This window comes from Miscanthus floridulus, chromosome 1, assembly GCF_019320115.1.
Source record: "Miscanthus floridulus cultivar M001 chromosome 1, ASM1932011v1, whole genome shotgun sequence".
NCBI classification, from domain to species: Eukaryota; Viridiplantae; Streptophyta; class Magnoliopsida; order Poales; family Poaceae; genus Miscanthus; species Miscanthus floridulus.
In genome coordinates, this window is record NC_089580.1 from 59,387,842 (window position 1) to 59,412,575 (window position 24,734).

The 24,734-nt window shown below is 49.0% G+C and overlaps 2 protein-coding genes across 14 annotated transcripts; one reads left to right on the top strand and one right to left on the bottom strand.

Moving 5' to 3' along the window:
* The first annotated feature begins 569 nt into the window (after positions 1-569).
* LOC136526988 (putative pentatricopeptide repeat-containing protein At1g13630) lies at positions 570-18,155 on the top strand. Of its 13 annotated transcripts, none has more exons than XM_066520234.1 (10): positions 570-1,077; positions 1,705-3,767; positions 3,864-3,968; positions 4,673-4,983; positions 5,068-5,308; positions 5,418-5,501; positions 5,589-5,715; positions 5,807-6,232; positions 6,322-6,422; positions 11,091-11,220. In XM_066520234.1, exons 1-2 carry the CDS (start codon positions 708-710, stop codon positions 3,753-3,755), a joined length of 2,421 nt encoding a protein of 806 aa, XP_066376331.1. In that variant the 5' UTR covers positions 570-707; the 3' UTR covers positions 3,756-3,767; positions 3,864-3,968; positions 4,673-4,983; positions 5,068-5,308; positions 5,418-5,501; positions 5,589-5,715; positions 5,807-6,232; positions 6,322-6,422; positions 11,091-11,220. The 13 variants fall into 13 exon arrangements, with proteins under 13 accessions (XP_066376331.1, XP_066376465.1, XP_066376257.1 ...); XM_066520368.1 differs by lacking the exon at positions 11,091-11,220 and adding an exon at positions 9,268-10,578; XM_066520160.1 differs by lacking the exon at positions 11,091-11,220 and adding an exon at positions 7,308-8,387.
* LOC136457473 (zinc finger BED domain-containing protein DAYSLEEPER-like) lies at positions 7,311-9,457 on the bottom strand. Its single transcript, XM_066457510.1, has 5 exons — positions 9,254-9,457; positions 8,690-9,151; positions 8,473-8,614; positions 7,894-8,382; positions 7,311-7,846 (listed from the first exon to the last, which is right to left on the bottom strand). The coding sequence occupies exons 1-5, from the start codon at positions 9,455-9,457 to the stop codon at positions 7,311-7,313; spliced, it is 1,833 nt and encodes a 610-aa protein (XP_066313607.1).
* Positions 18,156-24,734: the final 6,579 nt, after the last annotated feature.

The following is a 24,734-nucleotide window of genomic DNA, read 5'->3' on the forward strand; positions in this document are numbered from 1 at the left end:
GGCTTCCTCTGCCTCCCTGCCATCGCCGACATGGCACCAGGCGACGACCCGCTCCCTCAGAATCCTTCTGAGCCTGAGGCCGGTGCCGAGCCCGGCGGTGCAGCAACGTTGCCTCCTTCCACGGGATCGTCTATGGTTTGGTCTTCCATATCTAGGTCGGCCTGATCGATCTACCAGAGCTAGAGGCGGGGGCGCCCCTCGGCGTCGCGGAGATGGTGGGAAGCACGGCGGAGGTGCGGTGAGCGAGGGCGGCGACGATCTGGGAGATAGCTGAGGCATGATGGGCCTTTTCTTTCTCAATGAGACACTGCATTGAATTCGGGTTTACTTGCATATGTACACCACTACTTCCCTACCAAGGGAGACCTGAGAGATTAGCTAGCTGCATTCTATATAACTATGCAAAAAAAAAAGGCATCACTAAGCTTGGACCAGTGTTTGTATTTTAGCCCCTAGGAGCTAACCCAATGCCGTCTGACGGCATGTCATTCAGCCCACTAACTCCAAGCCCAAAGATCTTTTGGCCCATAGTCATTTTCACACTTTTCCTCTCCTCACACAAGCAAAAACCCCGACCGGACCACACGCGCCGCCGCCGCGCCGCCGTTAAGCCTCCTCCACATGCCCGCCGACAAGCGCACGGAGGCCCTTCCACAACCATAGGCTGCCGCCGCGCTCCCCCGCCATGAGACCCTGCCCCACTTCGGATGCCCTTTCGACCACACATCCCCCTCCGCCTCCTGCCTCACCTCCAGCACCGCACTCCCCGCCCACCCAGACCTCCACGTAGACCGCTCTCCTACTCTCCCGCGGCGGCGTTGTCGGCGGCTGGAACAGAGTCCGAGGAGGAGGCGGTTGTGGGTAGGGACGCGCCTCTAGCCCCTCCCCGCGCAGGCGGGCCGGGAGGTGGACAGCCTGGGCGTGGCTGGGCACGGCAGGGGTCGCTCGATGAGAACAGGGCGGAGCTCGAGCGGAAGGCCTCTATCGCCGCACGGTTCAGGCACTGCCATGAGCTTCTGTGGCAGACTAGGTGGCGGGAGATGCGCGACGGGTTGGCCCAGATGGTGGACGAACAAGGTGAGCTCGGTGTGAGTGCTTGACTGCTTGTGTTTGTATATCTAAGTAGTTGTTGCTCTTGCCGGGAACATGAAAGCACAGTTATTCATGAATCCTAGCTGCAATTGCCATGCTCTTCCCTTAATTTTGTCTGAAGGAAACAGTATTTGCCAAGAGTGGGTTGCATTTTTCGTGCTGTTAATTATATTTTGATTAAATCTAGGGTCATCTGTTAATATACTGAAATTCCTATGCTGGTAATCGTATTTGTTTGAAATTTGTGATCATCTGTTACCGAGCTGCAACTTTCATGCTGCTAGAGTGCTAGTTGTATATTTGGTGGAAGTGTGAAGAGACAAACTATGTATCTAGACATAGCATATATCTAGGTGCATAGCAAAAGCTATGTATCTAAAAAAGCCAAAACGACTTACAATTTGGAATGGAAGTAGTAGTAGTTTTGTCTGCAGAAAGCAAACTCATAGCAGGATCACTAGCCAAATTTTGCAGATTGTCACTTAGTGTATGCATAAATATTCTTTCACATGTCTTGAAAATGGTAGGATTTGTATCTCAATGCATGCAACCACACAAAACATTTAAACGTAACCTTTTCTGCATTCAATTTTACCATATCTTTTGCTGTAGGTTCTGATTCTGCTCCGACTCTATGTGATATTCTGTGGAGTGGATTCAGGGAGTGGGATTCAAGCAGCATTGTGTGGGACGCTCTAGCAAATAGTTATGCTAGAGCTCAGATGAATCATGACGCTCTTTATGTTCTTAGTAAAATGAGCAGCCTAAACATGCAAATCTCAATAACCACCTATGACAGTTTGTTGTACAGTCTAAGAAAGGCAGATGTGGCACTGGAGATTTTTAAAGAGATGGAGTCATGTGGTATTCCCCCCAGTGATTATTCCCATAGCATTCTCATAGATGGCCTCTGCAAGCAAGATAAAATTGGAGAAGCTTTATCTTTCCTTCAAGAGATTAGGAAAGAGGGGAAATTCATACCCTTGGGGATGACCTTTAACACCCTCATGTCTGCATTGTGCAATTGGGGGTTCATTCAGGATGCAAAATCAGTTTTCTGCCTGATGTTGAAGTATGGATTAAATCCGAGCAGGCACACATATTCAACCATTATACATGGTCTATGTAAAATAGGTTCTGTACGTGAAGCATTCAATATTTTTCAGAGTGTGACAGAAGAAGGAATGGAACTTGATATTGTCACTTGCAACAGCCTTATTAATGGCTTTCGCTTGCATGGTCATACAAGAGAAATTCCAAAAATGATTGAGATGATGAGGGGCCTAGGTGTTGAACCCGATATTGTTACTTATACTATACTTATTGCTGGCCACTGTGAAGGTGGTGATGTTGAAGAAGGGATGAAGATAAGAAAGGACATCTTAGGCCAAGGTATGGAGCTGAATATTGTCACATATAGCGTTCTTATCAATGCTCTCTTCAAGAAGGGCCTGTTCTATGAGGTCGAAAACCTACTTGGCGAGATATGCAGTATTGGTCTGGAATTGGATGTCATTGCATATTCCATCCTAATCCATGGGTACTCCAAGCTAGGAGAAATTGGAAGAGCACTTCAAGTCTGGAATCTAATGTGCTGTTCTCAGACGGTAACTCCAACTTCAGTAAACCATGTATCTATTCTTCTAGGCCTTTGCAAGAAAGGATTCCTTGATGAAGCAAGGTCATATTTGGAAACTATAGCTAGTAAATATCAGCCATCCGATGTAGTCCTCTACAATGTAGTTATTGATGGTTATGCAAAAGTGGGTGATATTGGTAATGCCGTTCAGCTGTATGATGCAATTATTATGGCTGGTATGTGCCCAACCATTGTAACATGCAATTCTCTTCTATATGGTTACTGCAAATTTGGGGATCTGCATATGGCAGAGAGCTATTTTACGGCTATTCAGTTAAGTGATCTGCTGCCAACAACAGTTACATACACCACCTTGATGGATGCACTCTCTGAAGCTGGGAAAGTTCATTCCATGCTAAGTCTTTTTAAAGAAATGACTGGAAAAGGTATCAAACCAAATGCAGTAGCTTACAGTGTAGTTATTAAAGGACTTTGTAAGCAGTTCATGTTTCATGATGCCAAGAATGTTCTTGATGATATGTGTAGAGAAGGTTTTGATGCTGATCCAATACCTTACAACACGCTTATACAAGGTTTTTGTGAAACGCAAGACGCCAAAAATGCTTTCGGTGTGTATGAACTAATGGTATTTCGTGGAGTGATGCCCACACCTGTTACTTATAACTTGCTTGTTAATGTGCTGTGCTCAAAGGGACTAGTTATTCACGCTGAAATGAAACTGGAGTCCTTCAGAAAACAGGGTGCCAAGCTGAGAAAATTTGCATACACAACACTTATCAAAGCTCAATGTGCAAAAGGGATGCCTTACAAGGCTATTATGTGGTTTGGCAAGCTTCTAGATGCAGGGTTTGAGGCATCTATTGAAGACTTCAGTGCAGCAATCAACCGACTATGCAAAAGACAGTTCACCAAAGAAGCTTTGATGCTCGTACCGATCATGCTCTCTGTTGGTGTTTATCCAGATATTCAACTATACCGTGTATTGGGTACAGCTGTACAGAAGAAAAATGAGTTATTCTATTTACCCATATTGCAAGCCCTTGCTATCAAAGCTGGTATTTAGTACTTTGAGCATGTAAGTGAAACTGCCTGGTCACTGTTCTTAACAAGCCACATCACACAGGCTGACTAACCCCTTTTGTATTTTGTATCCATGTTTGTTGCTCTGCAGCTTGCGGTGTTCAGCTGCAATATCTGCCATGTTTGAATAGATGGGCATTTAGGACTGTTGCCCACTGTCAATCGCTGGGTCAGTATGATTGTGCCAAAGCACAAGGTTAGCTAAAGTTTTGACATCCATTTACATCATTACATGATGCGATCAGTATATTTTACCAAGAATGCTAAGATCCTAAGATCATAGTTTGTATTTGGTTTTACCACATGTTCTTGTGCAATTAGCGCCAATGAAAATGTACTTAACTTAAGGTTACCATTTTGGTACTATCCATTATCTTTCAGTTACATGTTTATGATACTGATTCTTATCATGATTTCTGAATTCAGACTTTACTATTACTAGATTTCGCTGGCTTGCGAAACTATTGACCTTGTGCATGTAAAGCAGTGTTCATGCAGGCAAATGCATGCATCAGCTATGAGCTATCCAGCTACACCTGCACACAAGCAAATATTTTGCCTAGTTATATGTGTCATGAAATGACTTGTTTTGTTTGAAAAAAAAAGGAATTGTTACTTTGCTAGTTTGCTTATTCTTTAATCTTTTACCAAGCAAGATGTGCAAACGTGAACTTGTATTTACGGTCCAATGGTGACGCAGAGATGGTGTGGAAACTAACTTGTTTCTTTTGGTAGGTCAAAGATATCTTTTCCTTGGCTGAATTTATCTTTTAGCCCTACTTGACTCTTTTCATGTTTTCATGTGCCGTGGCTTGGTAATGGGCCGTCAAGTTCTAAGGGCTGAACTCGAATCCTAACTCGTGGGTTGTTTCTTTTGGATCATGTATGGGCTCTTCAAAGAAAGGGGCTGGATTAGATCAGAATTTATGTTAGAAGGATTGGATTCTCGACGTGGCCTCATGTAGCCGCGTGGATCTTGGATAGGAGGGAAAGGCCATTCGTCTCAGCACCCAGCACATAAGCCCGCCAGCTAGGGTTGAGCAGAGGCTGTGGCACTGTGCATCGCTGTGAAGCAGACTGCTCCTCCATCCTCTCCAATATCCTGCACCATTAGGGGTTCGGGTGACCCCTGAGGATGGTGGTTACCTTGAAGATCCCGGTGCCATTGCTTCTTCGCTACTTGGCCTCTCCACCGCCAGCAACCGTCCCAGGTACGTACCATTCCTCCCCCAGTTTTCTCTATCATTGATCCCTCCTATCTCATAGCTACTCGTGATGCCCTGCATGTTTCACAGCTCTCCCAAGCGTTTGCTTCAAGCATGGACTGGGGAACAAATCTAGCTGCCCATTCTTGACGCCTTCCCGTCCAAGGAGGAGCAGGCAGGAACTCCAGCATACAGTGGTCCTTGGCGGCACCTTCGAGCATCTCCATGACGGCCACCGCTGCCTTCTCAGAGTTTACTTGGATGCAGAGCAAATCAGGAGAGATGATTTAGAATCTCTCGGTTATGTTCTTATGTACTTTCTTAGGGGCAGGTTTGTTTGTTATCAATCTTTTCACCCATCTGTTGTAAACATGTAATGGTTCCACGCATGCTTCTGTGAATGGATGTAACATTTCATTGGTGCTTTTGTCTTTGAACAGCCTACCATGGCAGGAGCTGAAAGCAGGACCAAGATTCAGAAATATGACAAAATCAGAGAGAAATAGATGCTTATTCCTGTGGAGGTGGCTCATAAATTAACTCTCGACAATTCATTTTTTTTATGAGAACTGCAGTAGGCAGACATTCATAAATTCTTTATTATGGGTTAGGTACTCTGCAAATCGTATACATCAGAGTTTATCTCCTACTTTCACTACTGTCGTTCATTGTGGTTTTAAGACAAGCCTGATTATTCTTACCTGAAGAGACTATTCTGTGATCTCTTTATTCAGGAAGGTGTGATTTTAGTGCGCATGTTTATTATTCTTTTTGCATTTTCTACTAGAACATCCTGTAATTGGTATTTCTAATTGTGTTACTTATGCAGGATACCAGTTTGACTATGTGTTTGCTGGACCATTTTGAAGCATCCTCAGGCTGCAACACGCGGATGAGGGTACGTAGTTGTCCTGTGTTTCTGTTTGATGGACTTATCCCATCTGTTTGCCATTATCTAGGCAAGTGAAAGAACTAGTGGAGGTGCTGGACCTTAAATGGATAAAGGGTGTGTTTGGTTCTGAGAGCCAACTCGCCTGACCTCACCTTGCCCTGCCGGCACAAACAACGAGAGGCTCGCCCAGGTCGGTGAGCCATTGGCTCTCTCCCGAAAGCAAGAGAAATCATTGCTAGCACAGACCCCGAGACAGGCAGGCAAGAAAACCAAACGGCTAGACTCAGCTAGAAATCTCGCTTGGCAAGGCAGCATAGTTTCGGTCCAAGAAACCAAACGTGCCCAAAATTGAGAAGACCCCAGGTTTGTGCTTCTGCTCTTGAAAATTTGTGTAACAAATCTATGATAAAAACCAGACATACGTTTGTGCATGCATGCTCCTTTTTGTGCAGGAGAGGCGTCTGGTAGAAGGAATCCTAGTGGTTCTGTGAATCCGAGTGGCAATTATGCTCAACAACCACATGAGACCATATCTATGTCATTAAAGGAAATTGTAAGTTAAACTTCCCTCCGCCCTTGTATGATCTATGAACATTCAGTGATGTTGTATCTTTCCTCATGCAGTCCTCTGTATCTCATGAGCTTTCCTTGTGCATGTTGTGTTACTTGTAGCTGTACCTGCACTCTTGCTGTACAGGATAATATGTAGCCGCACTCCTCTATAGAAGTGGTTGAGGACAATATGATAAAAAATAGCAGTTGCTAGAACTATTTGTGTTTTCCTTGATTGATAGCTCATGCCCTGTTTTCCTGGATAAAAGAACTTTGTCAAGGACTGTACAATTCGTAGATGGCAGTATATATGGCCATCGGGCCGGCCCGGCTCGGCACGGCCCGGGCACGGGCCAGGCACGGCCCGCTAGTGTCGGGCCGGCACGGCACGCCGTGCCCCCCGTGCCGTGCCTTACCGGGCCTCGTGCCCCGTTGACAGCCCAAGCACGGCCCCTCGGGCTGAAATTCGGGCCGTGCCGCCCGCACAGCCCGGCCAAAACTTGCGGGCCGTGCTAGCCCACAACCCAAATTGTAGAAAACCGCTCATCAGATTCTTAATCAACAGCACATTCATAATTTTGACAAGTCATTCACAGAATCACAAAAACAACTTAACTATTTAACAACTTAACAGCAAGACTCAAACACAACAAAAGACAGAGATTTAAAGATAGAAATGAGCTGTGTGCAATGCTGCCTCATTAAAAACCTTTTTGGGTAAAACTCACCCTTGTGAGAAACCCCAAAAAGAGAAAAAGAGTGCAGCACAGCTCTTATAATGTTCAAATGTTCACAATACAAATACTAGATACAAGCATTATGTCTCAACTTTCAAGCCTCACAGGTCTCAATCTCAACTCTCTCAAACTGAACTCTCAACTCTCAGCTCTCAGGTAGCAGCAAAAGCAGAAGCAACAGAAGCACTTGCAGATGTGCTAGCAGAAGGAGGCCCAGATCCATCTTCAGGAACATCAAGATACAGATTCTCAAAGGACTCTGCCAGCTCTTGGTTGTCAGCAGAATGTTGAAGTCTTCTATCACCCAGCTCCCAGTCCTTGATGCAAGCAAGCATCTCCACATGTTCAGGCAGAAGTCTTCGGCGCCGCTCCTCAATAATCCTTCCTGTTAAACTGAAACATGATTCTAAAGAGACAGTAGAAACAGGAACAGCCATAATATCTCTTGCCATTATAGAAAGAACAGGATAGGTTAGTTTGTGGTCACGCCACCAGAGAAGCAAATCAAAATCATCCTCATATGCAGTGACATTGTCACTATCCAGATAAGTTGTGAGCTCACAAGCAACAGAGGCAGCAGATTGAGTTGAAGTGGAGACAGAGGCAGGGGGAGGATGACCAACAACAGCTGATGATCCAGGGCCGCCAAAGATCCTTCCCCATGCTTGTATCCTCTTACCTGAGTTGACTGCAGGATGTACATGCCTTTGAGTATTACCAGCACATTAAACAAACCTCTCAACTTAGCTCTAGGATCAAGAATGAAAGCAATAGAATATAACAGAGGTATATTTTCCCAGTACTTAAGATATTTAAGCTTCATAGGATAGACAACAGCCATTAGATTTTGATCTTTTTTATTTTCATGCAAATGATGAGCAATGTCAAGCATATGGTGCAGAATTAGTGGACTAGTTGGATAGTAAACACCAGATAGAACACATGTTGATTCATAAAATAATTCCAGGAACTCCAATATCTTAGCAGCAATGAGCCAATGTCTTGGAGTCAACAATGTGCAGCCAAAATTTGCATTAATGAACACAGAAAAAACCTCCTTGTAAGGTAGCAAGTGTTTAAGCATAAGGTATGTAGCATTCCATCTCACATCCATATCTAAACCAAACTTTCTAGGTCTAACACCCTGAGCATTGCAATAATTCTTAAACATGGCAATTCTGTGATTAGATGAATTTAAGAAGTTAATAGCAGTTCTAAAATCCTCTGTGTAAGTTTTAAATCTCTTTAAACCAGATTTCACAATTAAATTAATGATATAACAAGCACAACGCTAATGCATAAGATTATATTTACGCTTATTAGGATCTGATGAAGTAGGTGTTGGATCAGAACCTAAATAACATGCAAACATGGGTGTCAAAGTCTCCATTGCCTTAGCATTGGAGGAAGCATTGTCTAGAGTAACAGAATAAATCTTGTCAATCATACCAAATTCCTGAACCACACAAGTAATTTTTTCAGAAATGTTCTCACCAGTGTGCTTCACCTCAATCAACCTAAGGCCAATTACCTTTTTCTGTAGCTCCCAATCTGCACTCACATAATGAGCAACTACACTAATGTAGTCCTCCTTAGCATTTCCAGACCATATGTCAGATGTCAAAGCAACAGATGATGCACCAGACAAAACATGATTCTTAAGCATATTACGACGTTCAGTAAATAGAGCACGAAGGTCTCTAGTGGTGGACTGTCTAGACACCCTACGAAACCTAGGGTTATGAGCACGTTGAATGTACTCCTCAAATGCATCTGTATCACCAATACCCAAAGGCAAATCAAGCCTAGCAATCAATCTACAGAGTTCAGTTCTAGCTACCTCAGGTTTATAATCCCAGTTATGCACAGAACCATCAGGATTGTAAGATAGCCTAGATTGAACCCTATCACGTTGATCAGTTTTCTGCCTACAAGAGTTCTGGTGCCTCTTCAAGTGACCAGTGCTAGCACTAGATCTAGCAGACAAGGTTGACTTACACATTTTACATTTAGCTTTAGTGCAAATCTGTACTCCATTCACAGTCTCAAATATCTCTTCAAAATCATCCTAGACAGGAGATTTACGCTTACCAACCTTACCATTACCAGCAGCAACAACAGATGGAACAGAGCCGTTGGAGTTGGAGCCGACCGGGTTCGCAGACGCCGTCGCCCCTTCACCACCGTCGCCGTCTCCGAGATCGACACCGAACAACGCAGCAGCGTCATCACGGATGTCGTCGTCGTTCTCGCCCTCAGGGGCCATGCCAGGCGAAAGCTCGCCATCGTCTTCAGCCATGGCCGCCTCTCCAGCACCGTACCTCAACGGTGTGGGTGGCCGCCTTGCTCCTCGCTCTATGCCGCAGCTAGAGCTTGAAGCATCGGCTACCGACCTGCGAAGGAGGAAGGAATAGATCAGTTAGAGATCTCATCAAAAAAGAAGAAAGATGGGGATTAGGGTTAGCCGGTTAGGGTTAGGGTTAGGTGCTTACCTTCGCAACCGGAGCCCGGTGCCGGAGAAGAAGATGACGACGGCCCCGCGGCCAGAGAAGACGACACAAGGTCAACAAGGACGGCGAGCGGCGGAGGAGGGACAAACGGGGTCAACAAACTCACATAATCACCGAGATCTAGAGGGGAGAAAGGTAGATGGAGAAGGGAGAGGTAGAGAGGGTGAGGAGCACGCCGGCAGCGGCGGTTCGAGGTCACCGGAGTCGGGGTCGACGACGGCACAGTGGATACGGTCATACGGCGAGGCGAGAGTGCGAGCGGCGGCTGCGGCGCAGTGGACTGGAGAGTGGAGAGCAGGAGAGGAGAGGAGTCAATCGAGTGATTTAGGTTTAGGGTTTGTGAGGGGCGCGGGCGCCGGCTGCCTGCCTGCCTCGCGCTTATATGGCAGGGGGAGGCCGGGAGGCCAAAGCGCCGTTGGCCGCTGGGCCGCTAGCAGGCCGCACGAGAGCCGGGAGCCGGGAGCTGCTGCCGGGCCGACGGCTTATTACCGTGCCGGGCCGTGCCAGCCCGCGGGCTTGCGCAACGGCCCAGGCACGACCTGTAGCTGCGTGCCGGGCCAGCCCGGGCCCAGAGACCCTCGTGCCGGGCCGGACTCGTGTCGGGTCAAATTAGCGGGCCGTGGGCCGGGCTACCGGGCCTCGGGATGCATGGCCAAGTATAGATGGCAGCTGCCTGAACTTCTATCATAGAGCAGTTCCATTTTCTAGCATCGATTTGTGTTTTTGCACCAACACCTGTGTGTCATGTGTGGCAGATTAGTTTTAGCTCCTTTTTGCTCTATAAATTTGTAATAGGTAGCAACTCTTCACGTTATAGTGTTATACACAACCCTTTAATCAGCTGGTGATTGCTTCCAATTTTGTGCACAATGCTCTTGTTGAGGACCAAACCTTCTAATCAGAGTCATAATACAGCCGAAGGTGCTATTTTCATATTCATCGACAGTGGTTTACATACAAGTGTCTAGTGAGTACATTTGCTGATGTGTTTGTTCAAGGGTTTTGTGGGCTTTATATAAACTTTGTTGGAAGCCATGTGAGGACTCCATTGATTGATCGTTAATCCCTTTGGGTTTTTTTTTTACGATTATACAGTACAACGCAGACACTCACAACCCACGCACACTCTCCCCTTTGAATACACGCATGTAAACCCTACCCCTATGCATCTTCGAAGATTGGGCCGGCAATTCTCGAGATTGACGAAATCATCAAAGGCACCTCGCTGTAGACGGGAACGTCGTCTACCACTGAAAGCACGACGTTGTTAAATCCTGAAAAAATCGCTTTCACGGGGAGTTAAACCTAGAACTTGAGGTGCTATAGGCTCTTGTAATCAACCTAGAACTTGAGGTGCTATAGGCTCTTGTGATCACTAGGCTATAGGTCCTTTCGCAATCGCTAATCTCTTTGTTGCTGCAGTGCAATGTGTTAAAAGAAAATCGTTGTTCCTCGGTTCAATCCCCGGCAAAAAGAAGAAACATGACAAGAGCTGTTGACTGTGTTGAGATCCCTAATTAAGTTGTTCTCATCGGTTCATTCCATGAGGTCTTGTGATGTATATTTGTAATAGTTGATGAACTCCGTATTTGTGGACTTCCTAATGATTAGGAAAAAAAAATATAATTGTTCTCGTGTACTTGTAGTTTTTTTGTGCAGCCGTACACTATTCCACACGGTTGAATTTGTGCGGCTGCTTAATTCACGTGCGAGAGCCCACGGATTCAGGTACACATGTGGGTTGCTTGTGTGGTGGGCCGAATTTTTTATATTTTAGCTTTTTTTTTTAAGTTTCTCACAAATAAACTCCTAGCGGAAAGAATTCAGAAAATGAACTCTTAGCTCGGCGTCATTGGTGCTGGCGTCGAGCCGAGACGTGTTAGCTCGGCGCCAGCACCAATGACGCCGAGCTAAGGGTCCATTTTTTAAATTCTTTCCGTCAAGAGTCTATTTGTGAAAAAACTTTTAAAAAAAAATAAAATGTAAAAAATTCGGTCCGGTGGGCAACGCTTGCTCTGATAGCCCTGTTCCTAGAGTAGGATCAGCCTGTGGGCTCAAAAAGGATCAGAGGCGTATTAAGGATGGTGTAACTTTAAGGGCCAGAATCGGATTGAGCTGAATGAAATCAGTAGGGGTTGGGCTCAGTCCCAAATAACCGATAGGATTGGAGTGGGGTTGGGGTCGGATCCTGGCCCATTATCAGGTAACTGGCTTATCTTTTAGATATATATAACCACACAATTTTTGTAATGTCTAACTAACATCAGACCTATGATTGTTTTGTACGATATAAAGCTCTTACTGATAGGAATGATGTTCTGTATATCCTGGTGCACCATCAAGTATTCAAGGAGGATTACTAGTAATAGCAGTAGCAATTAAAGAATGGGAAATGAAGTGCCGGCCCATATGCCATTTGATATCTTTCTGTTTTGCTCCTATTCAAGAGTCAGAATGTATGTCTGCTTTCGATGAGCAGAGTTTAGGAGTCCTTTATCTGAGTGTTTGTTTAGTTCGCGAATTTTAGAAATTTGGCTACCGTAGCACTTTCGTTTTTATTTGGTAATTATTGTTCAATCATAGACTAATTAGGCTCAAAACGTTCGTCTCGCAATTTTCAACCAAACTGTGCAATTAGTTTTTTTTCGTCTACGTTTAATGCTCCATGTACGTATCGCAAGATTCGATGTGATGGCTACTATAGCACTTTTTAGGAAAGTTTTTGAGAGCTAAACAAGCGGTGAGAAGAAATGTGTTCTCTTCTTCATAAACCCATTAATGAGACAGGCTGGCAGATGGCGCTAAGAATTTAATCTGAGCCATCAGCATCTACAACCACCACTTTGACGTCGGTGGCTGGAGCTTGCAATGAAGAAAGATAGCACAACGTAGTGGGGTGCAGTCTGCAGTGAGGCTGTGGAAACAATACATCGACACCAGAAGCTCACCAGAGGTACGGTTCTATGAACTAATTTATGGCTCATAGAATCATCGGCTCAAGCGAGTGAACCACTCATCACATCAGTCTTGTTGAGCACCCGCTAGTGTTGTCGAGCACCCATTAGCCATGTCAACCACAAACGAGCGTTGTCCGTCCCCATACATTATGGCTGAAGCTAGAAGAAGAAGAGAGAACACAGCAAGATGTAGGCACATACAAGGTGTAGTAACTAGATAACATACAGGGCTGACTCTGCGCCGACCACTGTACGTGCCGCACACAATACAAGAAGAAGGTGAGCCGTGCGACGCCTGCACCTGCAGCGGCTACAGTATCACAGCAGGGGGCCTTTCGACGCCGTCTTTCCTTGTTGTATTCACACAAGGTAGCAGTAGATTATCTAACAATCTTCCTTTAATCCTACTGCTAACCTTTGTACCTCCTCCATGCCGATCATCTTCTTCAGCTCCGTGAGTCGAAGACATCCGAGCGGCTTGGTGAGGACGTCCGTGAGTTGCCGACCAGTTTCGACGAACTTGATAATGATCTGCCCTCCATCGACACAGTCCCTGAGGAAGTGGAACTTCACGTCGATGTGTTTACTCCGGTCGTGCAGAACCGAATTCTTTGCGAGGGCGATGGCGGGTTTGTTGTCCACTATCAGTGCTGGTGGGTGAGCTTCCACGCCGATCAGCTCGCCCAGCAGCCGGCATAGCCACACAACTTGGCACGCAGTTGTGGCTGCCGCTACGTACTCTACCTCGCACGTAGATAGCGCCACCACCTTCTGTTTTAGCGACAGCCACGAAATTGGGGCCGACCCGAGGAAGACGAGCACGCCAGAGGTGCTCCGTCGTCCGTCGATGTCCCCCGCCATGTCTGCATCGCTGAACACAGTGAGCTGCAGCCTACTTCCGCCGGTCTTTGTGAAGATGATCCCTTGATCCACCGCCCCCTTGACGTAGCGTAGTAGCCGCTTCACCACAGCCCAGTGATCCTCTCTGGGATCCTCCATGAAGCGACTGACGTAGCCCACGGTGAACGCAATGTCCGGCCTCGTGTGGACTAGTTAGCGCAGACCGCCAACGATGCTCCGGTAGAGTGTTGCATCCACCTTCGCCGTGGTGCTGGCCTTCGTCAGCTTTAGTCACTCCTCCATTGGAGTCACACATGGCTTGCACTCAGCCATGCCGCTCCTCTCCAACAGCATGGAGGCATACGTGCTATGACCGAGCGTGAGTTCCTCCTTCCCCTGTCTCACCTCGATGCCGAAGTAGTAGGAGAGTGCGCTGAGATCGCTCATTCAAAAATGAGCCGCCATCTCGCGCTTGAAGCTATTGATGTCCTCCGTGCGCGCGCCGATGATGATCAGGTCATCCACATACACGCCGACGATAAGCTCCTCCTTCCCCCGTCATCGCGTGTAGAGCACGTGCTCGGTTGCGCACCTTTGAAATCCAAGCTCGCCTAGCGTGGCGTCAAGCTTGGCGTTCCATGCTCGAGGAGCCTGCCGCAGCCCGTAGAGTGCCTTGCGCAGTCGGAGCACCCTGTGCTCCTCTCCCTTGACAGTGAAACCTGGAGGTTGCCTGACGAAGACCGTCTCCGCCAGTTCGCCGTTGACGAGGGCCAATTAACGTCCAAGTGATGGACGCGCCAGTTTTTTGCTGCTGCCAAAGCAAGTAGCAAACGGACCGACTCCATGCGTGCTACTGGCGCAAAGACCTCCTTGAAGTCTATGCCCTCGCGCTGAACAAAGCCTGGAGCGACGAGGCATGCCTTGTGCTTGACAATGGCGTCGAGCTCGTCTCGCTTGAACTTGTACACCCACTTCAGGCTAATCGGACGACATCCTGGAGGTGGATCGGTGAGCTGCCAAGTCTCATTTTCCTCGATCGCCTTCATCTCCTCCAGCATCGCCCGTCGCCAGTTTCCATCGCGCTCGGCTAGCGTGAACGTGGGTGGTTCTTCTGCACTGACGAGTAGCAGCTCTGCGTCATTGAGCAGCCTGCCCGCCAGACCTGAGGGGCCTGTGCCGCCGATGATGTCGTCCAGCCTGCGGAACTGCACCTCCTCACCTTCGTGGAAGGCATCCATGAACTCAGTGATGTCACTTGGAGGTGAGGCGAACTCAATCGACGTCGATGGAGTTCCCTGTTCCGCCGGAGTGCTTGGCACAGCACCTGGAGTGCTCGGCACCCTGGTTGCAGTGCTCGGCACTACTTCTGGACAGCTCGTCATAACTCCTGCAGTGTTCGACCACACTGTACGAGTACCTAGCCTCAGTCTTGGAGTGGTTGACACCACTGCAAGACGTCTTGGCTCCACCACGAGAGTGCTCGACACCCATCCTGGAGTGGTCACCACCACTACAGAACCTCCTGGCACAACTCCTGGTGACTCGGCATCCCTCTAGGAGTGCTCGACACTCCTCCCGAAGTGCTTGTCACCTCTTCCCCAGTGTCTCCACCACCGTGGATGACCAAGTGCTCGATAATGAAGGTGCTAGTAAAGCCGCCAGCTTCCCCCGTGCTCGGACTGCTCTAGTCCCAAACCGCCTCCTTGTCGAACACGACGTCGCACGAGACAAGCACCTTGTCTCCGCGTGGGTCGTAGAGCCAGTACGCCTTGATACCCTCCACGTAGCCCAAGAACACCATCGGTGTGCTCCTGTCCTCCAGCTTGGTGAGGTTCAGCTTTGTCTTCCTAACATGGCCGACGTAGCCGAATGTTTGGAGGAAGGACACACTTGGCTTGTGCCCATACCAAGCTTCGAACGGCGTCTTGCCCATCAGGGCCTTGGTCAGAGCACGGTTAAGGATGAACACCGCCGTGGTCACCGCCTCTCCCTAGAACCTTACCGGCATGCCTTTGGCCTTCATCATGAATCGGGCCATGCCGACCACCATCTGGTTCCATCGCTCCACCACGCCATTCTATTGTGGCGAGTACGGCGCGGTGTGGTGTTGCCCCACACCCTAATCCGCGCAGTACGCAGCCAACTCCACCGAAGTGAATTCACCGCCGCGATCAGTCCTCAGCACATGGAGCCTCTTGCCGCTCTTCGCCTCCACACGCGTCTTGAACTTCTTGATTGCCGCCGCCGCTTCGTCCTTGCTCGTCAGGAGTTGCAGCCACATGTAGCGACTGCAATTGTCCACGAGCAGGAGGAAGTACTGTCGACCACCATTTGTCGCCGTAAACGAGCTCGAGAGCGTCCTTCGCGCGATACTTGGCCACCTTTGGAAAAGGTAGCCTTCTCTCCTTCCCGGCTAGGCAGCTGTCACACAATTCGCCTCCATGCTTGATGTGGGGTAGCCCTCGGACCATCTTCTCCAGCCGACCAAGCCCGTCAAAGCTGAGATGTCCGAACCGGGCATGCCACATCCATGGTTCCTCGGAGTGCCTTGCCGCCAGGCACATCGGCTGCTCTACCTTCAGGTCGAGTAGGTACAACCGGTTCAAGGACCTCTTCACTTTGGCAAGAAGTCATTGCTCCCGGTCCCTGATCCTCAGGAGTTCGTCCTTGATCAGTACCTCGCTATCGCGCTCATCCAGCTGACCAATGCTGATGATGCTAGAACGTAGTTACGGGATGTAGTATACATCCGTTAGCGTGCGGTGCTCTCCGTTTTGGCATCTGAAGATAATGGTGCCGCGCCCTTGGATAGTCACCCTTGAGCCATCACCAAACTTCACCGTACCGGTAACATCGCCGTCGAGCTCGAAGAAGGATGCCTTGGAGCCTATCATGTGGTTACTGGCACCAGAGTCCATATACCACCGCTGCTCCTGGTCGGCGCCCACACGTCCGAAGTAGATTTGGGCGCTTGGTTCATCGAGGTTGATAGTCTTCAGGACCTTCCTAGGTCCTTCCACCATCATCGCCTCTTCCCTCTCCTCGGCCTCGATGTCGTGCAGTGCATAGAACGTCGCCATTAGAATAGTGGCTTCATCCTCATCATTGGCTTGCGCCAAGTGAGCCTGAGCCTTCTTCTCCTGCTTGCAATTTGGGCACTTCCATGCCCAATGGCCCATCTTCCAGCAACGCCGACAGGCGTTGGGGTCGACCTGCTTCTTCTCTAAAGAAGCCTTGCCGCGGCGCTTGCCATCGCCACCGCGGCTGGAGGAGGCTGCCTTCCTAGAGTTTCTCCGAGCATCCCACTCCTGTTCCGTCAGCAGGAGTTTCCCCCTATCCTTCGTTCCTGTCGCCTGCTCTAGGCGCTCGTCCACCGTCCACAGATGGCCTGTCACATCCTCAATGGTGAGGGTAGACAAGTCCAGCATCGTCTCTATAGAGTGAGCGATCTGGATGTACTTTTGCCGGCATGTAGTGGAGGTACTTGGAGATCGCCTCCTCTTCGTCGATGGTGACGCCATAGCTCTTCAGCTTGCTGATGAGTGTCTGCAGGCGAAGGGAGAAGTCCTCCACCGTTTCACCATCCTTGAACTTGAGGTTGGCGTACTTCTACTTTAAAAGCTGGGCCGTCGCCTTCTTTGCGCGGTCGGAACCGACGCGCATCGCCGCAATAGCCTCCCACGCTTCCTTAGCCGAGCTCTTCGCTCCCAACGGCTCCCTGTACTCCGCCGGTACAACAACGAGGATAGCCTCCAACGCTGACATGTCATCTTCTTCATTGTCGGTGCCCTATCAACAACATTCCAGAGTCGTTGGGCTCTAAGCTTGACCTTCATGGTCAACGACCACTCTCCATAGTTGGTGTGAGTCAGCGTCGGCCAACTGGTGCCGTTGACCTCCCGCACAGTGCGAACAACGACCTCCGGTCGTGGCTGGACAGCCACAGCAGTGCCACTGTTGTCGCCCGTCTTCGAACCGCCCGTCATCGCCAGCGGTTAGTCTGGCGATGACGCTTGTACGACTCTGATACCACTTGTTGGCCCACAGGATAACCGGCTCAGGCGAGTGAACCACTCACCAGTGTTGCCGAGCACCCGCTAGTGTTGCCGAGCACCCACTAGCCGTGCCGACCACGAACGAACGTTGTTCGTCCCCACACACTATGGCTGAAGTTAGAAGAAGAAGGAAAAACAGAGCAAGCATACACAATACAAGACACCGGCGTTGGCCAAAGCCCTGTCTGTGAGATGACAAATCTAAACTCTCTTTACTGAGTTGACGTGGTAGTCTGTTTATGTAACTCTATCCATCTAGTCCTAGTACAGCGCACATGATGTAACAGTAACTAGATAACATACATGGTTGACTCTGCGTCGGCCACTGTATGTGCCTACAGTGCTGCAGGTGAGCCGTGTGGCGTCTGCACCTGCAGCAGCTACAGTATCACAGCAGAGAGCCTTTCGACGCTGCCTTTCCTTGTTGTGTTCACATAAGGTTGTAGTAGATTATCTAACACTATTGCAACCCATTTCAACACACTGCAGGACGCGAAATGTGTTCCAGCTTTCAAACTTGCCAGTAGGTGCCAACGAGCGACATGCCAAACCGGCTCAATTTCGGTCACGCAACGACAATCGTTGTGATTCAGTGATCACTGTGTGGGCATCATTGCTGAAAACCAAGTTGATCTGGGGGAATCCATGAAGCAGATCACGTACTTGTTGGATGTGGTCGAGGACAAAGGACATGGCTACTACTCCTAGGCGCCTAGGCCGGCCTCCCCACGGAGGGGCATATGGGCAGGGTGGCCCCCGATCGAGATCTATCGTCCAAGTCCGAGAGATCTCATCACCAAGCTAGCATCATGTCCGGAGATCTGCGTGAGCATCTGGCGCATGGCCGAAAGCCAAAACTTCAGGGCCGGGCAGGTCGGTGGTTGTCGACTAGCTCTGAACAATCGCCCTCCTTTCTCTTCCGTTTGCTCTCGTCGTTTTCAGTCTTTTACTGAGCGAGATTCTTGTGTTTCCCTCGTTATCTATGTGTAAATTGCATACTCGGTTGGTTGTTTGTGATGTATAGTTCTGTTAGTGATGAGATCGTGACTGCAGGTCAGAGAGAAATAGCACATGTAGTGCAGAACAGACAGCTGCTGAATGCTGAGCTGCCTGGCATTCTGTTCTGAAGCATTGAGAATGCATTTTATTTTCAATGAATCTACATATTCCATGCGAGTAAATGCAGAATTCGGTACACGTTGTTGTGGGTCTTTAGCCTTTGCGTAGTTTGTCTTTTTCGCGTGGAAGAACCAATTCAATGAGTTGTTTTGTTACCCATCAGGCCATCACCCTCAGTCTGTCAGTCACATTTCCAACCACATCTGCAGTCACCGGCAGGATTTCGAAGCTATAGATATGCTAACGATAGGCATGGAATGGCGCCAAAACGTCCAGGCGATGCCCAAAAAGCTCGAGGAAGTCTTGCTAGAGGACAGGCTCCCAAAGTTGGTTTTGGTGATGTTGGGGAGGGACATGGCCACGGTTATACGAAAAAAATGTAGGCTAGGCTACCTGGTAATTTTCCAGGTCAAAATTAGACATGGCCATTTCCGTCGGCTACCTCATACCCTATTCGTGATCCATACTCCCTCCGTCCCAATTTATCTGTCGTTTTCGGTGTCCGTACCACGACTTTGACTCAATTTGTATAAAATATGTGCAACATTTGTGTCTCCAAATAAATTTGTTAAAAAACTAGATTCAAAGATCTTTCTAATGATACTAATTATGTATCATAAATAATAATATTTTTTAATATATATTTTGTTAAAGTTGTTTCTCGGGAAGCGAGAACGACAGATATTCTAGGACGGAGGAAGTACGACACCAAGCTTTTCGTAGACAGGGGCAGCAGCAGATCGATGGCGTCCACAGAGTTCTTCTCTGCTGCTCACCTCTGAAGCTCTGACTCGGCCGGATTCTGGCGTCCGTCTTGGCAGGGGGTCGAGCCGTCGAGCAGAATGATGCGCTAGGTGCTGAGCCCGCATGACGGTGTCCCGACCGCCGTGCGCTCACGCCCCAGGGCAAGGAGACACGACGTACGTGCTGACTCATCTTGGTGCCGTGCCCGGCCGTCCAGGCTGCACGGTGTGGTCGCAGAATGTTTGGTTTCAGCCCAGACACACTGAAAGGATCAAGATGCCCAAGAGGGGGGGTGAATTGGGCTAATTCTAAATTCTCTTGCAATAATCAAATCCTACGGATAGCCCAATTAACCCCTTGTGCCTAGAAAAGTGTTTCTATCGAATTAACGCACAGAAGACTTGCAACCTATGTTCCAAACTTACTCTAGCATAGCAATTATACGAATATAAAGACAAGTATTGAATTGCTCAAAGTAAATACTCAAAGTAAATGCTCAAAGTAAATGGAGAGAGGAACGCGACGATGTTTTGCCGAGGTATCGGAGAGTCACCACTCTCCACTAGTCCTCGTTGGAGCACCCGCGTAAGGGTGTAGCTCCCCCTTGATCCGCGCAAGGATCAAGTGCTCTCTACGGGTTGATTCTTCGATACTCCGTCACGGCAAATTACCCAAAGCCGCTCACAACTTGAGTTGGGTCACCCACAAGCTCCGCCGGGTGATCACCAAGCTCCCAATCACCACCAAGCCGTCTAGGTGATGGCGATCACCAAGAGTAACAAGCACGAACTCTCACTTGACCACGTGAAGCCTAATGAGAAGATGGATGCACACTTGTCTACTCTTGATTCACTAATGAGGTTTCACTCTTGGATTCTCAAATCACAAACACCTCACTAGGACCTTGCTCTTCTTGGCACTCACAAACGTGTTTCTCAGCTGTTGGAATGAGCAAAAGTAACTCCACACACGAGTGGAGCTTCTATTTATAAGGCAGCCTGAAAAACGAACCGTTATGAGCTTCTGCGGGATGACCGGACGCTCCGATTGTTTTGACCGGACGCTCCGGTCAGTTCAACCCGCGCAACAGTTTTCAAGTGACGACCGGACGCTGTCAGGGTCTGGTCAGTACTGACCGGACGTGTTCGGTCGCTCTTGGATGCTTACTGTAATCGACCGGACGCTGGATACTCAGGGTCCGATCACTACTGACCGAACGCGTCCGGTCACACTTTCTCAAGTCTGGACCCTTACTGGAGTCGACCGGACGCTGGCCCTCAGCATTCGGTCATATTGACCTTCCAGCGTCCGGTCACACCAGACTCGTTCTCCTCGGTCAAATGAACTGACCGGACCCTGCGGCCAGCGTCTGGTCGCACCGGAGCCAGCGTCCGGTCGCACCGAAGCTAGCGTCCGGTCAGTATTTGACCCTCCATTCACTTCCAACTCTCGATCATTTGTGAATGAAGTTTGGTCCAAATGATCTTAGGCATTCATAGGAGCTACCTAGAGCTAGTTTTAACAAGTGTGCACCACACCTAACTCACTAGACTCAACTAGGTCAAGCTACCTGTCCATACCCCCCTGAATAGTATGGCCAAAGGAAAAACAAAGTCCTAAACTACTCTAAGTGTCTTTCCTTAACCTTGTCGTCCATCCTTTGAAAACCGAAACGATTTCCATCGTAGGGGCATGACAACCTCGATTGCCCAATCGATCTCCATTACCATGACCTAACTTTATTTGCCTCTACAAAACACACGTTAGTCATAGTAATCTTGTATTGTCATTAATCACCGAAATCCAACTAGGGGCCTAGATGCTTTCAATCTCCCCATTTTTGGTGATTGATGACAATACTACCTCGAGTATGTTAATGAGTGAGGTTTTTGACGGGCTTAGTTCATATAAGCTTTTGTCGGTAAGAACAAAAGTGTTAGTCAAGCTTATATGACCCAAGCCAACACAATGTACTCAAAGAATATGAATTAAGCATGAGTACGAGTAACAAAGCTCATTTGCTTCGAAGAATAAACGCGGAAGCAAGGGCAAATGAGCATAACACAAGTGATATGACATTTAAATGATGCAAAGTAGAAATCACACATGTCATTATCACAATCACATAGATAGCACTATCACATATATATAATAGTATGCATGAAAGTAAACACACGAATGCATAAGTAATAGTGTATCACACAAATAAAACTCCAAATGTATATAATAAGCTAATACTATATAACTAGCTCCCCCTAAATGACGCTCCCCCTGAGTCTACATACTCGAACCCTCTCCCCCTTTGGCGTCAAACACCAAAACCTAGGGGTCGGTCGGCGGGGCTGCAGCGGACGAGCCGGGCGCTGAAGAACATGGGGCAAACTGGAACTGGGCACCATCATCATCTGACCCTGAGCTCTGAACTAACTGACCCTCTGTGGCAGGAAGTGTCGCTGAAGCGGTCTGGGTCTGAGCTGGGGCTGGTGCTGCCTGTGAAGCTGCTAGTATGTCTGTCGTAGGATCTGACGAGGCGACAGACGAGGGGAGCCTCTGAGTAGTCACAGCGACTGGGGCTGCTGTAGATGGACCAGCGGTATGCATGTGAGGTGGAGTAGGTATGTCAGTCAACTCGCTGAATGATGCTCCAAGACTCCTGGAGACTGATGTGACAGGCACAAATAGCGAGGAAGACTGCTCTGGTGTGAAGCTCGTCTGAAGTGGAGTGAACTGCGGGGCTACCACAGGTGAGGCTAACCACTAGGACACCTGTACAAGAGGTGAAGCAAACTGAGCTAGAGGCTGTCCCTGACTCTAGAGCCCACTGGGCTGTATCGCTGGAGTCGTCGAAGTGGTGGCATGCGGAGCGAGCTAGGGCGAAAGCTGTGGCTGTGGGGCCCCAAGAGCTGTCACTACATGCTGCATGAAACCCATAAGCTGCTGCTGCTGCTGCATGGCCTGTTGCTGCCTCTAGAACTCGTCATGTCGAGTCTGAAACTGGGCAAAAGTAGCAGCTGTCTCCTGTGCCTGTCTATCCTGTGTCTGTTGCATCCACTCAAGAATAGCAATGAGAGCGGGGTCTGTCTACGGAGCAGGTGGAGCAGAACTGGAGCTACCGGCCTCTGCATCGTGTCTACGTGGAGGCATCTGAGGAATAGGCAGGTAGTCATCGTCAGAGCTATCACTGTACTCGCTCACCTCCTGCTGTGCCTCTAGCTCCTCCTCCTCAGTGGCTGCAATCCCTCTGATGATCTCATCCTACTGAGCTACGGACTCTGGAACGTCGGGACGATGGCTAGGCTGTCTGGGTGCCTGAGGAGTGGTGTGTTTGATCCTCTGTGACAGGTTGTAAGCTGGGAACTCTGTGGTGGCACCTGTATACTCATCCATCATACCAGGGGGCTTATCAAGCACTACTCTGTGGATGAGGAACGTGATCCAGTGAGCATAGAGAAGCTGCCTACGACCCTTGAATCCCTCAGCTATAGTATCCTCCATCTCTGAAAGAAGGAGGTCCCAGATATCAAATACTGTCTGCTGCATCAGGGCATTAAGAAGCCAGAGCTATAAGCGAGTCAGGCCCTCTCTATATCCCAACCTGGGAAGCAGTGTCCTCCTGATAATGGCCTCTAGCACTCTCGTTGTAGGAGTCAAGTCACTGGGGTTCCTGCTCGACCCCTCTCCAAAGGGCTCCTTGAAGTAATGTCGCACTAAATCTGTAGGGGACACCAACCCTCCATGAGGACGCCTGGGAGGCTCCTGCTGTCCATAACACACCTCATGCATCTTGACAGGCTGCTCCTATAGCCTCAGTATCTCTCTAGCCCTACCACTCGTCACTCTGTAGTCTTTGCCTCTGAAAGCAAAGTGAATGAATCGGTGATGTGGATCGATGAAGAGTGAAGCATAAAACTGACGAACCCAAGATGGTACATATATCCCTGTCCGTCCAATCAAATCTGTCAATCCTGGCAAATATGATAAGTAAGGCCGAATGTGCTCTCCGGCTGCTGCCACAATAGACTCTATCCGACAGACTCTCTAAGATCTGAACACTGCCCCACTGTTGAGATAAGCATTGTAGAAATCTTCCTACAGTGGCGTGTAGAAACCCTCAGCTGCTCTCTCATCCCTCCTCGGAGGAAACCAAACCTCAAACTCAACAAAACGCAGCTGCTGAACCTGCCTGGCTGTAGCGGCCCTCAAGTCGAGGTGTACCACTGGAGGTGGACCCTGTGGTCTAGGTGGAGGACGTGATCCCCTCCGCTGTGTCGGCGGCCTCGGCGAGACTGGTACACGAGTCCGTCCAGAGCGGTGAAGCTGGGGTGCCGGCTCTGTCTCCTCGGCCTCCTGAGTCTGTTGTGCCTGCTCGCCCTCCTGAGTCTACTGAACTAGCACATGCTCTATTGACGGGCCTTCCTCAATGGCAACCCGTCATCCTACAAACATGGCAGTCCTAGCTGGACTACCATGACGACGCTCAGCCTCCTCAATCTTAGCTCTGACTGCTGGTGAAACCGGCTGATCTGCAATGACAACTCCGCTGCGGGCACCACCTCTCTCGGCAAGCTCTGCGGCCTCTGCAACAGCTGCTGCTCTCGCTGTCTCTGCGTCGGGGTACTTCCGCTTCTTGGATGTCACCTGCTTGGTTGACTTGCCCTTAGATCCGGCTGGCTGGCAAGGCGAGGGCCTCCGATCATCATCACCTGGGCCACCACCAACGTTCTTGGTACGAGCCATCTAAACTGACAAGATGATGAAATGCCGCTGATGAAAATCATCTGTCAAACTGCCGCTTTCAAGGCTTTGGCCTCGATCCTTACTCACGAGCTTGGCTCTGAGTTGACTGCCAACTGCCAGAAGAACCACAACGGAACCGACTCGCTGCACGATAGAATAGATGGATATACAAATAAATACCATATGTCTAATAGATGCGAAACCCTAATAGAGAAAGCAATGTAGATGCGAACTTGAATCGAATGGCTTTCTACCTGACGATCAGCGATCCGAGAAAAGATAAGATGTCGCGCGGGGAACCTCAGAACCGGTTAGGGTTAGGTCAAAAGCCCTGAATGCAATGGGGAATCAGTGCATTGTAATTTGATCTAGGTCACAATTGATCAGATCAAGATTGGAAAAAAAATCTTGCCTTACCAATCAAGGAGGTGGTAGGGCTAGGTCACACGGCGTGAGATGACCAGCGAGGCTGGCGCAAGGAGCAATGGCACGGGGCACGGTCGCTGGTCAGCGCAGACAGGGGAGAGTGCGGGGAAGGCGCGGTGCTTCGGCTCAGCGGCGCGGTGAGGTACGGCGGCACGCGGCTGGCGAGGGGGCCGAGCGCAGTGGCATGC

Bases quoted from the DNA above. Each gene is read 5' to 3' on its own strand.
- LOC136526988 (XM_066519942.1), top strand. From the start codon at position 708: ATGCCCTTTCGACCACACATCCCCCTCCGCCTCCTGCCTCACCTCCAG. The intron at 1,078-1,704 runs GTGAGCTCGGTG...CTTTTGCTGTAG, and splicing joins CCAGATGGTGGACGAACAAG to GTTCTGATTCTGCTCCGACT.
- LOC136457473 (XM_066457510.1), bottom strand. From the start codon at position 9,457: ATGGCTGAAGACGATGGCGAGCTTTCGCCTGGCATGGCCCCTGAGGGC. The intron at 9,152-9,253 runs GTTGGTAAGCGT...AAAATGTGTAAG, and splicing joins TTGCTGCTGGTAATGGTAAG to TCAACCTTGTCTGCTAGATC. The intron at 7,847-7,893 runs GTTTGTTTAATG...TACATCCTGCAG, and splicing joins TCCTAGAGCTAAGTTGAGAG to TCAACTCAGGTAAGAGGATA.